The sequence below is a fragment of the Oncorhynchus mykiss genome, chromosome 3 (assembly GCF_013265735.2).
Source record: "Oncorhynchus mykiss isolate Arlee chromosome 3, USDA_OmykA_1.1, whole genome shotgun sequence".
Lineage (NCBI taxonomy): Eukaryota > Metazoa > Chordata > Actinopteri > Salmoniformes > Salmonidae > Oncorhynchus > Oncorhynchus mykiss.
In genome coordinates, this window is record NC_048567.1 from 73,358,747 (window position 1) to 73,375,827 (window position 17,081).

The 17,081-nt window shown below is 28.1% G+C and overlaps 1 protein-coding gene across 3 annotated transcripts in view; it reads right to left on the reverse strand.

Moving 5' to 3' along the window:
• st6gal2a (ST6 beta-galactosamide alpha-2,6-sialyltranferase 2a) overlaps positions 1-17,081 on the reverse strand; it is a 166,952-nt gene that overhangs the window by 20,577 nt on the left and 129,294 nt on the right. For all 3 annotated transcript variants that reach the window (XR_005051374.1, XM_036975117.1, XM_036975116.1), the window contains exon 4: positions 934-1,035. Coding sequence is in view for 2 of the 3 variants with exons in the window: in XM_036975117.1 (XP_036831012.1) it covers positions 934-1,035 (102 nt within the window). In the remaining variant the exon portion in view is untranslated. The remainder of the gene's footprint in view (positions 1-933; positions 1,036-17,081) is intronic.

Sequence of the window (17,081 nt, forward strand, 5' to 3'; positions counted from 1 at the left end):
CCAAAAGCACTCACAAACTTTTAGAGATGCACAATCGAGAGCATCCTGTCGGGCTGTATCACTGCCTTGTATGGCAACTGCTCCGCCCACAACTGTAAGGCTCTCCAGAGGGTAGTGAGGTCTGCACAACGAATCACTACCTGCCCTACACCACCCGATGTCACAGGAAGGCCATAAAGATCCATCAAGGACAACAACCACCCGAGCCACTGCCTGTTCACCCCGCTATCATCCAGAAGGCGAGGTCAGTACAGGTGCATCAAAGCAGGAACCGAGAGACTGAAAAACAGCTTCTATCTCAAGGCCATCAGACTGTTAAACAGCCAAAACTAACATTGAGTGGGTGCTGCCAACATACTGTCTCAACTCCAGCCACTTTAATCCTGGAAAAATTGATGTAAAAATTTATCACTGGCCACTTTAAATAATGCCACTTTTATGTTTACATACCCTACATTACTCATCTCATATACTATACTCTATACCATCTACCATCTACTATATACCATATACCATCTACTGCATCTCATATACTATACTCTATACCATCTACTGCATCTTGCGTATGCCGTTCTGTACCATCACTCATTCATATATCTTTATGTACATATTCTTTATCCCTTTACACTTGTGTGTATAAGGTAGTTGTTGTGGAATTGTTAGGTTAGATTACTCGTTGGATATTACTGCATAGTCGGAACTAGAAGCGCCAGCATTTCGCTACACTCGCATTAATCTGCTAACCATGTGTATGTGACAAATAACATTTGATTTGTTTGATCGTAACCTTGGCCCATCCTCCACCCATTCAACAGGACTTTGGGGCTCTGCTGGGTGACGTTCTTTACATATTGCCTGCTAGATGCTGTTACTGGGCTTCTCAGACAGAGTGGGCAAGGTAAGGAAAGAGAATAGTGTCTGCTTCAAACACACCTTGTGCAGGTTGACAGCATACGGAGCAGGGTCCCAGGCCACCAGAGTCACGTTCTTATACAGGGAGCTGGTGTTGAAGCGGTGATCAGGATTGGCCAGGATCTGTTAAGGGGAGGGGTCAAAGTTGACACAGGAAATTAGATGCAGCATTGCAGTGCCCATACAAATGGAATAGAAACTGAAATCTGGAAATTGACAATAGGTCTATAACCTCTAACATATAATATAATATTAACTGTAGGTCTTTAACCTCTAACCTGTAGAGTAATATAATATTAACTGTAGGTCTATAACCTCTAACATATAATATAATATTAACTGTAGGTCTATAACCTCTAACCTGTAGAGTAATATAATATTAACTGTAGGTCTATAACCTCTAACCTGTAGAGTAATATAATATTAACTGTAGGTCTATAACCCCTAACATATAGAGTAATATAATATTAACTGTAGGTCTATAACCTCTAACATATAGAGTAATATAATATTAACTGTAGGTCTATAACCTCTAACCTGTAGAGTAATATAATATTAACTGTAGGTCTATAACCTCTAACATATAGAGTAATATAATATTAACTGTAGGTCTATAACCTCTAACATATAGAGTAATATAATATTAACTGTAGGTCTATAACCTCTAACCTGTAGAGTAATATAATATTAACTGTAGGTCTATAACCTCTAACCTGTAGAGTAATATAATATTAACTGTAGGTCTATAACCTCTAACCTGTAGAGTAATATAATATTAACTGTAGGTCTATAACCTCTAACCTGTAGAGTAATATAATATTAACTGTAGGTCTATAACCTCTAACCTGTAGAGTAATATAATATTAACTGTAGGTCTATAACCTCTAACCTGTAGAGTAATATAATATTAACTGTAGGTCTATAACCTCTAACATATAGAGTAATATAATATTAACTGTAGGTCTATAACCTCTAACATATAGAGTAATATAATATTAACTGTAGGTCTATAACCTCTAACATATAGAGTTATATAATATTAACAGTAGGTCTATAACCTCTAACCTGTAGAGTAATATAATATTAACTGTAGGTCTATAACCTCTAACATATAGAGTTATATAATATTAACTGTAGGTCTATAACCTCTAACATATAATATAATATTAACTGTAGGTCTATAACCTCTAACCTGTAGAGTAATATAATATTAACTGTAGGTCTATAACCTCTAACATATAGAGTAATATAATATTAACTGTAGGTCTATAACCTCTAACCTGTAGAGTAATATAATATTAACTGTAGGTCTATAACCTCTAACATATAGAGTAATATAATATTAACTGTAGGTCTATAACCTCTAACCTGTAGAGTAATATAATATTAACTGTAGGTCTATAACCTCTAACCTGTAGAGTAATATAATATTAACTGTAGGTCTATAACCTCTAACCTGTAGAGTTATATAATATTAACTGTAGGTCTATAACCTCTAACCTGTAGAGTAATATAATATTAACTGTAGGTCTATAACCTCTAACCTGTAGAGTAATATAATATTAACTGTAGGTCTATAACCTCTAACATATAATATAATATTAACTGTAGGTCTATAACCTCTAACATATAGAGTAATATAATATTAACTGTAGGTCTATAACCCCTAACATATAGAGTAATATAATATTAACTGTAGGTCTATAACCTCTAACCTGTAGAGTTATATAATATTAACTGTAGGTCTATAACCTCTAACATATAGAGTTATATAATATTAACTGTAGGTCTATAACCTCTAACCTGTAGAGTTATATAATATTAACTCTAGGTCTATAACCTCTAACATATAATATAATATTAACTGTAGGTCTATAACCTCTAACCTGTAGAGTAATATAATATTAACTGTAGGTCTATAACCTCTAACATATAGAGTTATATAATATTAACTGTAGGTCTATAACCTCTAACCTGTAGAGTTATATAATATTAACTCTAGGTCTATAACCTCTAACATATAATATAATATTAACTGTAGGTCTATAACCTCTAACCTGTAGAGTAATATAATATTAACTGTAGGTCTATAACCTCTAACATATAATATAATATTAACTGTAGGTCTATAACCCCTAACCTGTAGAGTTATATAATATTAACTGTAGGTCTATAACCTCTAACCTGTAGAGTAATATAATATTAACTGTAGGTCTATAACCTCTAACATATAATATAATATTAACTGTAGGTCTATAACCCCTAACATATAATATAATATTAACTGTAGGTCTATAACCTCTAACCTGTAGAGTAATATAATATTAACTGTAGGTCTATAACCTCTAACCTGTAGAGTAATATAATATTAACTATAGGTCTATAACCTCTAACATATAATATAATATTAACTGTAGGTCTATAACCTCTAACATATAGAGTTATATAATATTAACTGTAGGTCTATAACCTCTAACCTGTAGAGTTATATAATATTAACTCTAGGTCTATAACCTCTAACATATAATATAATATTAACTGTAGGTCTATAACCTCTAACCTGTAGAGTAATATAATATTAACTGTAGGTCTATAACCTCTAACATATAGAGTAATATAATATTAACTGTAGGTCTATAACCTCTAACATATAGAGTAATATAATATTAACTGTAGGTCTATAACCTCTAACCTGTAGAGTAATATAATATTAACTGTAGGTCTATAACCTCTAACATATAGAGTAATATAATATTAACTGTAGGTCTATAACCTCTAACCTGTAGAGTAATATAATATTAACTGTAGGTCTATAACCTCTAACATATAATATAATATTAACTGTAGGTCTATAACCTCTAACATATAGAGTAATATAATATTAACTGTAGGTCTATAACCCCTAACATATAGAGTAATATAATATTAACTGTAGGTCTATAACCTCTAACCTGTAGAGTTATATAATATTAACTGTAGGTCTATAACCTCTAACATATAGAGTTATATAATATTAACTGTAGGTCTATAACCTCTAACCTGTAGAGTTATATAATATTAACTCTAGGTCTATAACCTCTAACATATAATATAATATTAACTGTAGGTCTATAACCTCTAACCTGTAGAGTAATATAATATTAACTGTAGGTCTATAACCTCTAACATATAGAGTTATATAATATTAACTGTAGGTCTATAACCTCTAACCTGTAGAGTTATATAATATTAACTCTAGGTCTATAACCTCTAACATATAATATAATATTAACTGTAGGTCTATAACCTCTAACCTGTAGAGTAATATAATATTAACTGTAGGTCTATAACCTCTAACATATAGAGTAATATAATATTAACTGTAGGTCTATAACCTCTAACCTGTAGAGTAATATAATATTAACTATAGGTCTATAACCTCTAACATATAATATAATATTAACTGTAGGTCTATAACCTCTAACATATAGAGTTATATAATATTAACTGTAGGTCTATAACCTCTAACCTGTAGAGTTATATAATATTAACTCTAGGTCTATAACCTCTAACATATAATATAATATTAACTGTAGGTCTATAACCTCTAACCTGTAGAGTAATATAATATTAACTGTAGGTCTATAACCTCTAACATATAGAGTAATATAATATTAACTGTAGGTCTATAACCTCTAACATATAGAGTAATATAATATTAACTGTAGGTCTATAACCTCTAACCTGTAGAGTAATATAATATTAACTGTAGGTCTATAACCTCTAACATATAGAGTAATATAATATTAACTGTAGGTCTATAACCTCTAACCTGTAGAGTAATATAATATTAACTGTAGGTCTATAACCTCTAACATATAGAGTAATATAATATTAACTGTAGGTCTATAACCTCTAACCTGTAGAGTAATATAATATTAACTGTAGGTCTATAACCCCTAACATATAGAGTAATATAATATTAACTGTAGGTCTATAACCTCTAACATGTAGAGTAATATAATATTAACTGTAGGTCTATAACCCCTAACATATAATATAATATTAACTGTAGGTCTATAACCTCTAACATATAGAGTAATATTAACTGTAGGTCTATAACCTCTAACATATAGAGTAATATAATATTAACTGTAGGTCTATAACCTCTAACCTGTAGAGTAATATAATATTAACTGTAGGTCTATAACCCCTAACATATAGAGTAATATAATATTAACTGTAGGTCTATAACCTCTAACATATAGAGTAATATAATATTAACTGTAGGTCTATAACCTCTAACCTGTAGAGTAATATAATATTAACTGTAGGTCTATAACCTCTAACCTGTAGAGTAATATAATATTAACTGTAGGTCTATAACCTCTAACATATAGAGTAATATAATATTAACTGTAGGTCTATAACCTCTAACATATAATATAATATTAACTGTAGGTCTATAACCTCTAACCTGTAGAGTAATATAATATTAACTGTAGGTCTATAACCTCTAACATATAGAGTAATATAATATTAACTATAGGTCTATAACCCCTAACATATAGAGTAATATAATATTAACTGTAGGTCTATAACCTCTAACATATAATATAATATTAACTGTAGGTCTATAACCTCTAACAGAGTAATATAATATTAACTGTAGGTCTATAACCTCTAACCTGTAGAGTAATATAATATTAACTGTAGGTCTATAACCTCTAACATATAGAGTAATATAATATTAACTGTAGGTCTATAACCTCTAACATATAGAGTAATATAATATTAACTGTAGGTCTATAACCTCTAACATATAGAGTAATATAATATTAACTGTAGGTCTATAACCTCTAACCTGTAGAGTAATATAATATTAACTGTAGGTCTATAACCTCTAACATATAATATAATATTAACTCTAGGTCTATAACCCCTAACATATAGAGTAATATAATATTAACTGTAGGTCTATAACCTCTAACATATAGAGTAATATAATATTAACTGTAGGTCTATAACCTCTAACCTGTAGAGTAATATAATATTAACTGTAGGTCTATAACCTCTAACATATAATATAATAATAACTGTAGGTCTATAACCTCTAACCTGTAGAGTAATATAATATTAACTGTAGGTCTATAACCTCTAACATATAATATAATATTAACTGTAGGTCTATAACCTCTAACATATAGAGTAATATAATATTAACTGTAGGTCTATAACCTCTAACATATAGAGTAATATAATATTAACTGTAGGTCTATAACCTCTAACCTGTAGAGTAATATAATATTAACTGTAGGTCTATAACCTCTAACATATAGAGTAATATAATATTAACTATAGGTCTATAACCTCTAACCTGTAGAGTAATATAATATTAACTGTAGGTCTATAACCCCTAACATATAATATAATATTAACTGTAGGTCTATAACCTCTAACCTGTAGAGTAATATAATATTAACTGTAGGTCTATAACCCCTAACATATAGAGTAATATAATATTAACTGTAGGTCTATAACCCCTAACATATAGAGTAATATAATATTAACTGTAGGTCTATAACCTCTAACATATAGAGTAATATAATATTAACTGTAGGTCTATAACCTCTAACCTGTAGAGTAATATAATATTAACTGTAGGTCTATAACCTCTAACATATAATATAATATTAACTGTAGGTCTATAACCTCTAACCTGTAGAGTAATATAATATTAACTGTAGGTCTATAACCCCTAACATATAATATAATATTAACTGTAGGTCTATAACCTCTAACCTGTAGAGTAATATAATATTAACTGTAGGTCTATAACCCCTAACATATAGAGTAATATAATATTAACTGTAGGTCTATAACCCCTAACATATAGAGTAATATAATATTAACTGTAGGTCTATAACCTCTAACCTGTAGAGTAATATAATATTAACTGTAGGTCTATAACCCCTAACATATAATATAATATTAACTGTAGGTCTATAACCTCTAACCTGTAGAGTAATATAATATTAACTGTAGGTCTATAACCCCTAACATATAGAGTAATATAATATTAACTGTAGGTCTATAACCCCTAACATATAGAGTAATATAATATTAACTGTAGGTCTATAACCTCTAACCTGTAGAGTAATATAATATTAACTGTAGGTCTATAACCTCTAACATATAGAGTAATATAATATTAACTGTAGGTCTATAACCTCTAACATATAATATAATATTAACTGTAGGTCTATAACCCCTAACATATAGAGTAATATAATATTAACTGTAGGTCTATAACCTCTAACCTGTAGAGTAATATAATATTAACTGTAGGTCTATAACCTCTAACATATAATATAATATTAACTGTAGGTCTATAACCTCTAACATATAGAGTAATATAATATTAACTGTAGGTCTATAACCTCTAACCTGTAGAGTAATATAATATTAACTGTAGGTCTATAACCTCTAACATATAATATAATAATAACTGTAGGTCTATAACCTCTAACCTGTAGAGTAATATAATATTAACTGTAGGTCTATAACCTCTAACATATAGAGTAATATAATATTAACTCTAGGTCTATAACCTCTAACATATAGAGTAATATAATATTAACTGTAGGTCTATAACCTCTAACATATAGAGTAATATAATATTAACTGTAGGTCTATAACCTCTAACCTGTAGAGTAATATAATATTAACTGTAGGTCTATAACCTCTAACATATAGAGTAATATAATATTAACTGTAGGTCTATAACCTCTAACATATAGAGTAATATAATATTAACTGTAGGTCTATAACCTCTAACATATAGAGTAATATAATATTAACTGTAGGTCTATAACCTCTAACATATAGAGTAATATAATATTAACTGTAGGTCTATAACCTCTAACCTGTAGAGTAATATAATATTAACTGTAGGTCTATAACCTCTAACCTGTAGAGTAATATAATAATAACTGTAGGTCTATAACCTCTAACCTGTAGAGTAATATAATATTAACTGTAGGTCTATAACCTCTAACCTGTAGAGTAATATAATATTAACTGTAGGTCTATAACCTCTAACATATAGAGTAATATAATATTAACTGTAGGTCTATAACCTCTAACATATAATATAATATTAACTGTAGGTCTATAACCTCTAACATATAGAGTTATATAATATTAACTGTAGGTCTATAACCTCTAACCTGTAGAGTAATATAATATTAACTGTAGGTCTATAACCTCTAACATATAATATAATATTAACTGTAGGTCTATAACCTCTAACCTGTAGAGTAATATAATATTAACTGTAGGTCTATAACCTCTAACCTATAATATAATATTAACTGTAGGTCTATAACCTCTAACATATAGAGTAATATAATATTAACTGTAGGTCTATAACCCCTAACATATAGAGTAATATAATATTAACTGTAGGTCTATAACCTCTAACATATAGAGTAATATAATATTAACTGTAGGTCTATAACCTCTAACCTGTAGAGTTATATAATATTAACTGTAGGTCTATAACCTCTAACCTGTAGAGTTATATAATATTAACTCTAGGTCTATAACCTCTAACATATAATATAATATTAACTGTAGGTCTATAACCTCTAACCTGTAGAGTAATATAATATTAACTGTAGGTCTATAACCTCTAACCTGTAGAGTAATATAATATTAACTGTAGGTCTATAACCCCTAACATATAATATAATATTAACTGTAGGTCTATAACCCCTAACATATAATATAATATTAACTGTAGGTCTATAACCTCTAACATATAGAGTAATATTAACTGTAGGTCTATAACCTCTAACATATAGAGTAATATAATATTAACTGTAGGTCTATAACCCCTAACATATAGAGTAATATAATATTAACTGTAGGTCTATAACCTCTAACCTGTAGAGTAATATAATATTAACTGTAGGTCTATAACCTCTAACATATAATATAATATTAACTGTAGGTCTATAACCTCTAACATATAGAGTAATATAATATTAACTCTAGGTCTATAACCTCTAACATATAGAGTAATATAATATTAACTGTAGGTCTATAACCTCTAACATATAATATAATATTAACTGTAGGTCTATAACCTCTAACATATAGAGTAATATAATATTAACTCTAGGTCTATAACCTCTAACATATAGAGTAATATAATATTAACTCTAGGTCTATAACCTCTAACATATAGAGTAATATAATATTAACTGTAGGTCTATAACCTCTAACCTGTAGAGTAATATAATATTAACTGTAGGTCTATAACCTCTAACATATAGAGTAATATAATATTAACTGTAGGTCTATAACCCCTAACATATAGAGTAATATAATATTAACTATAGGTCTATAACCTCTAACCTGTAGAGTAATATAATATTAACTATAGGTCTATAACCTCTAACCTGTAGAGTAATATAATATTAACTGTAGGTCTATAACCTCTAACCTGTAGAGTAATATAATATTAACTGTAGGTCTATAACCTCTAACATATAATATAATATTAACTGTAGGTCTTTAACCTCTAACCTGTAGAGTAATATAATATTAACTGTAGGTCTATAACCTCTAACCTGTAGAGTAATATAATATTAACTGTAGGTCTATAACCTCTAACATATAATATAATATTAACTGTAGGTCTTTAACCTCTAACCTGTAGAGTAATATAATATTAACTGTAGGTCTATAACCTCTAACATATAGAGTAATATAATATTAACTGTAGGTCTATAACCCCTAACATATAGAGTAATATAATATTAACTGTAGGTCTATAACCCCTAACATATAATATAATATTAACTGTAGGTCTATAACCCCTAACCTGTAGAGTAATATAATATTAACTGTAGGTCTATAACCTCTAACATATAATATAATATTAACTGTAGGTCTTTAACCTCTAACATATAGAGTTATATAATATTAACAGTAGGTCTATAACCCCTAACATATAGAGTAATATAATATTAACTGTAGGTCTATAACCTCTAACATATAGAGTAATATAATATTAACTGTAGGTCTATAACCTCTAACCTGTAGAGTAATATAATATTAACTGTAGGTCTATAACCTCTAACATATAGAGTAATATAATATTAACTGTAGGTCTATAACCTCTAACATATAGAGTAATATAATATTAACTGTAGGTCTATAACCCCTAACATATAATATAATATTAACTGTAGGTCTATAACCTCTAACCTGTAGATTAATATAATATTAACTGTAGGTCTATAACCTCTAACATATAGAGTAATATAATATTAACTGTAGGTCTATAACCTCTAACATATAATATAATATTAACTGTAGGTCTATAACCCCTAACATATAATATAATATTAACTGTAGGTCTATAACCTCTAACATATAGAGTAATATAATATTAACTGTAGGTCTATAACCTCTAACATATAGAGTAATATAATATTAACTGTAGGTCTATAACCTCTAACCTGTAGAGTAATATAATATTAACTGTAGGTCTATAACCCCTAACATATAATATAATATTAACTGTAGGTCTATAACCTCTAACATATAGAGTAATATAATATTAACTGTAGGTCTATAACCTCTAACATATAGAGTAATATAATATTAACTGTAGGTCTATAACCTCTAACATATAGAGTAATATAATATTAACTGTAGGTCTATAACCTCTAACATATAGAGTAATATAATATTAACTCTAGGTCTATAACCTCTAACATATAATATAATATTAACTGTAGGTCTATAACCCCTAACATATAGAGTAATATAATATTAACTGTAGGTCTATAACCTCTAACATATAGAGTAATATAATATTAACTGTAGGTCTATAACCTCTAACCTGTAGAGTAATATAATATTAACTGTAGGTCTATAACCCCTAACATATAGAGTAATATAATATTAACTGTAGGTCTATAACCTCTAACCTGTAGAGTAATATAATATTAACTGTAGGTCTATAACCTCTAACATATAATATAATATTAACTGTAGGTCTATAACCTCTAACCTATAATATAATATTAACTGTAGGTCTATAACCTCTAACCTGTAGAGTAATATAATATTAACTGTAGGTCTATAACCCCTAACCTGTAGAGTAATATAATATTAACTGTAGGTCTATAACCTCTAACCTGTAGAGTAATATAATATTAACTCTAGGTCTATAACCTCTAACCTGTAGAGTAATATAATATTAACTGTAGGTCTTTAACCTCTAACCTGTAGAGTAATATAATATTAACTGTAGGTCTATAACCCCTAACCTGTAGAGTAATATAATATTAACTGTAGGTCTATAACCTCTAACCTGTAGAGTAATATAATATTAACTGTAGGTCTATAACCTCTAACCTGTAGAGTAATATAATATTAACTGTAGGTCTATAACCTCTAACATATAATATAATATTAACTGTAGGTCTATAACCTCTAACATATAATATAATATTAACTGTAGGTCTATAACCTCTAACATATAGAGTAATATAATATTAACTGTAGGTCTTTAACCTCTAACCTGTAGAGTAATATAATATTAACTGTAGGTCTATAACCTCTAACATATAATATAATATTAACTGTAGGTCTTTAACCTCTAACATATAGAGTAATATAATATTAACTCTAGGTCTATAACCTCTAACCTGTAGAGTAATATAATATTAACTGTAGGTCTATAACCTCTAACCTGTAGAGTAATATAATATTAACTGTAGGTCTATAACCTCTAACATATAGAGTTATATAATATTAACTGTAGGTCTATAACCTCTAACATATAGAGTAATATAATATTAACTGTAGGTCTTTAACCTCTAACATATAGAGTAATATAATATTAACTGTAGGTCTATAACCTCTAACCTGTAGAGTAATATAATATTAACTGTAGGTCTATAACCTCTAACATATAGAGTTATATAATATTAACTGTAGGTCTATAACCTCTAACCTGTAGAGTAATATAATATTAACTGTAGGTCTATAACCTCTAACATATAGAGTAATATAATATTAACTGTAGGTCTATAACCTCTAACATATAATATAATATTAACTGTAGGTCTATAACCTCTAACATATAGAGTTATATAATATTAACTGTAGGTCTTTAACCTCTAACCTGTAGAGTAATATAATATTAACTGTAGGTCTATAACCTCTAACCTGTAGAGTAATATAATATTAACTGTAGGTCTATAACCTCTAACCTGTAGAGTAATATAATATTAACTGTAGGTCTATAACCTCTAACCTGTAGAGTAATATAATATTAACTGTAGGTCTATAACCTCTAACATATAATATAATATTAACTGTAGGTCTTTAACCTCTAACCTGTAGAGTAATATAATATTAACTGTAGGTCTATAACCCCTAACATATAGAGTAATATAATATTAACTGTAGGTCTATAACCTCTAACATATAATATAATATTAACTGTAGGTCTATAACCTCTAACCTGTAGAGTAATATAATATTAACTGTAGGTCTATAACCTCTAACATATAATATAATATTAACTGTAGGTCTATAACCTCTAACATATAGAGTAATATAATATTAACTGTAGGTCTATAACCTCTAACATATAGAGTAATATAATATTAACTATAGGTCTATAACCTCTAACATATAGAGTAATATAATATTAACTGTAGGTCTATAACCTCTAACATATAATATAATATTAACTGTAGGTCTATAACCCCTAACCTGTAGAGTAATATAATATTAACTCTAGGTCTATAACCTCTAACATATAGAGTAATATAATATTAACTGTAGGTCTATAACCTCTAACCTGTAGAGTAATATAATATTAACTGTAGGTCTATAACCTCTAACCTGTAGAGTAATATAATATTAACTGTAGGTCTATAACCTCTAACATATAGAGTAATATAATATTAACTGTAGGTCTATAACCTCTAACCTGTAGAGTTATATAATATTAACTGTAGGTCTATAACCTCTAACATATAGAGTAATATAATATTAACTGTAGGTCTATAACCTCTAACCTGTAGAGTAATATAATATTAACTGTAGGTCTATAACCTCTAACATATAATATAATATTAACTGTAGGTCTATAACCCCTAACCTGTAGAGTTATATAATATTAACTGTAGGTCTATAACCTCTAACATATAGAGTAATATAATATTAACTGTAGGTCTATAACCTCTAACCTGTAGAGTTATATAATATTAACTGTAGGTCTATAACCTCTAACATATAGAGTAATATAATATTAACTGTAGGTCTATAACCTCTAACCTGTAGAGTTATATAATATTAACTGTAGGTCTATAACCTCTAACATATAGAGTAATATAATATTAACTGTAGGTCTATAACCTCTAACCTGTAGAGTAATATAATATTAACTGTAGGTCTATAACCTCTAACATATAATATAATATTAACTGTAGGTCTATAACCCCTAACATATAGAGTAATATAATATTAACTGTAGGTCTATAACCTCTAACATATAATATAATATTAACTGTAGGTCTATAACCTCTAACCTGTAGAGTAATATAATATTAACTGTAGGTCTATAACCTCTAACATATAATATAATATTAACTGTAGGTCTTTAACCTCTAACCTGTAGAGTAATATAATATTAACTGTAGGTCTATAACCTCTAACATATAATATAATATTAACTGTAGGTCTTTAACCTCTAACCTGTAGAGTAATATAATATTAACTGTAGGTCTATAACCTCTAACCTGTAGAGTAATATAATATTAACTGTAGGTCTATAACCTCTAACATATAATATAATATTAACTGTAGGTCTTTAACCTCTAACCTGTAGAGTAATATAATATTAACTGTAGGTCTATAACCTCTAACATATAATATAATATTAACTGTAGGTCTTTAACCTCTAACCTGTAGAGTAATATAATATTAACTGTAGGTCTTTAACCTCTAACCTGTAGAGTAATATAATATTAACTGTAGGTCTATAACCTCTAACCTGTAGAGTAATATAATATTAACTGTAGGTCTATAACCCCTAACATATAGAGTAATATAATATTAACTGTAGGTCTATAACCTCTAACCTGTAGAGTAATATAATATTAACTGTAGGTCTATAACCTCTAACATATAATATAATATTAACTGTAGGTCTATAACCTCTAACCTATAATATAATATTAACTGTAGGTCTATAACCTCTAACCTGTAGAGTAATATAATATTAACTGTAGGTCTATAACCCCTAACCTGTAGAGTAATATAATATTAACTGTAGGTCTATAACCTCTAACCTGTAGAGTAATATAATATTAACTCTAGGTCTATAACCTCTAACCTGTAGAGTAATATAATATTAACTGTAGGTCTTTAACCTCTAACCTGTAGAGTAATATAATATTAACTGTAGGTCTATAACCCCTAACCTGTAGAGTAATATAATATTAACTGTAGGTCTATAACCTCTAACCTGTAGAGTAATATAATATTAACTGTAGGTCTATAACCTCTAACCTGTAGAGTAATATAATATTAACTGTAGGTCTATAACCTCTAACATATAATATAATATTAACTGTAGGTCTATAACCTCTAACATATAATATAATATTAACTGTAGGTCTATAACCTCTAACATATAGAGTAATATAATATTAACTGTAGGTCTTTAACCTCTAACCTGTAGAGTAATATAATATTAACTGTAGGTCTATAACCTCTAACATATAATATAATATTAACTGTAGGTCTTTAACCTCTAACATATAGAGTAATATAATATTAACTCTAGGTCTATAACCTCTAACCTGTAGAGTAATATAATATTAACTGTAGGTCTATAACCTCTAACATATAATATAATATTAACTGTAGGTCTATAACCTCTAACCTGTAGAGTAATATAATATTAACTGTAGGTCTATAACCTCTAACATATAGAGTTATATAATATTAACTGTAGGTCTATAACCTCTAACCTGTAGAGTAATATAATATTAACTGTAGGTCTATAACCTCTAACATATAGAGTAATATAATATTAACTGTAGGTCTATAACCTCTAACATATAATATAATATTAACTGTAGGTCTATAACCTCTAACATATAGAGTTATATAATATTAACTGTAGGTCTTTAACCTCTAACCTGTAGAGTAATATAATATTAACTGTAGGTCTATAACCTCTAACCTGTAGAGTAATATAATATTAACTGTAGGTCTATAACCTCTAACCTGTAGAGTAATATAATATTAACTGTAGGTCTATAACCTCTAACCTGTAGAGTAATATAATATTAACTGTAGGTCTATAACCTCTAACATATAATATAATATTAACTGTAGGTCTTTAACCTCTAACCTGTAGAGTAATATAATATTAACTGTAGGTCTATAACCCCTAACATATAGAGTAATATAATATTAACTGTAGGTCTATAACCTCTAACATATAATATAATATTAACTGTAGGTCTATAACCTCTAACCTGTAGAGTAATATAATATTAACTGTAGGTCTATAACCTCTAACATATAATATAATATTAACTGTAGGTCTATAACCTCTAACATATAGAGTAATATAATATTAACTGTAGGTCTATAACCTCTAACATATAGAGTAATATAATATTAACTGTAGGTCTATAACCTCTAACATATAGAGTAATATAATATTAACTGTAGGTCTATAACCTCTAACATATAGAGTAATATAATATTAACTGTAGGTCTATAACCTCTAATCTGTAGAGTAATATAATATTAACTGTAGGTCTATAACCTCTAACCTGTAGAGTAATATAATATTAACTGTAGGTCTATAACCTCTAACCTGTAGAGTAATATAATATTAACTGTAGGTCTATAACCTCTAACATATAGAGTAATATAATATTAACTGTAGGTCTATAACCTCTAACCTGTAGAGTTATATAATATTAACTGTAGGTCTATAACCTCTAACATATAGAGTAATATAATATTAACTGTAGGTCTATAACCTCTAACCTGTAGAGTAATATAATATTAACTGTAGGTCTATAACCTCTAACATATAATATAATATTAACTGTAGGTCTATAACCCCTAACCTGTAGAGTTATATAATATTAACTGTAGGTCTATAACCTCTAACATATAGAGTAATATAATATTAACTGTAGGTCTATAACCTCTAACCTGTAGAGTTATATAATATTAACTGTAGGTCTATAACCTCTAACATATAGAGTAATATAATATTAACTGTAGGTCTATAACCTCTAACCTGTAGAGTTATATAATATTAACTGTAGGTCTATAACCTCTAACATATAGAGTAATATAATATTAACTGTAGGTCTATAACCTCTAACCTGTAGAGTAATATAATATTAACTGTAGGTCTATAACCTCTAACATATAATATAATATTAACTGTAGGTCTATAACCCCTAACATATAGAGTAATATAATATTAACTGTAGGTCTATAACCTCTAACATATAATATAATATTAACTGTAGGTCTATAACCTCTAACCTGTAGAGTAATATAATATTAACTGTAGGTCTATAACCTCTAACATATAATATAATATTAACTGTAGGTCTTTAACCTCTAACCTGTAGAGTAATATAATATTAACTGTAGGTCTATAACCTCTAACATATAATATAATATTAACTGTAGGTCTTTAACCTCTAACCTGTAGAGTAATATAATATTAACTGTAGGTCTTTAACCTCTAACCTGTAGAGTAATATAATATTAACTGTAGGTCTATAACCTCTAACCTGTAGAGTAATATAATATTAACTCTAGGTCTATAACCTCTAACCTGTAGAGTAATATAATATTAACTGTAGGTCTTTAACCTCTAACCTGTAGAGTAATATAATATTAACTGTAGGTCTATAACCCCTAACCTGTAGAGTAATATAATATTAACTGTAGGTCTATAACCTCTAACCTGTAGAGTAATATAATATTAACTGTAGGTCTATAACCTCTAACCTGTAGAGTAATATAATATTAACTGTAGGTCTATAACCTCTAACATATAATATAATATTAACTGTAGGTCTATAACCTCTAACATATAATATAATATT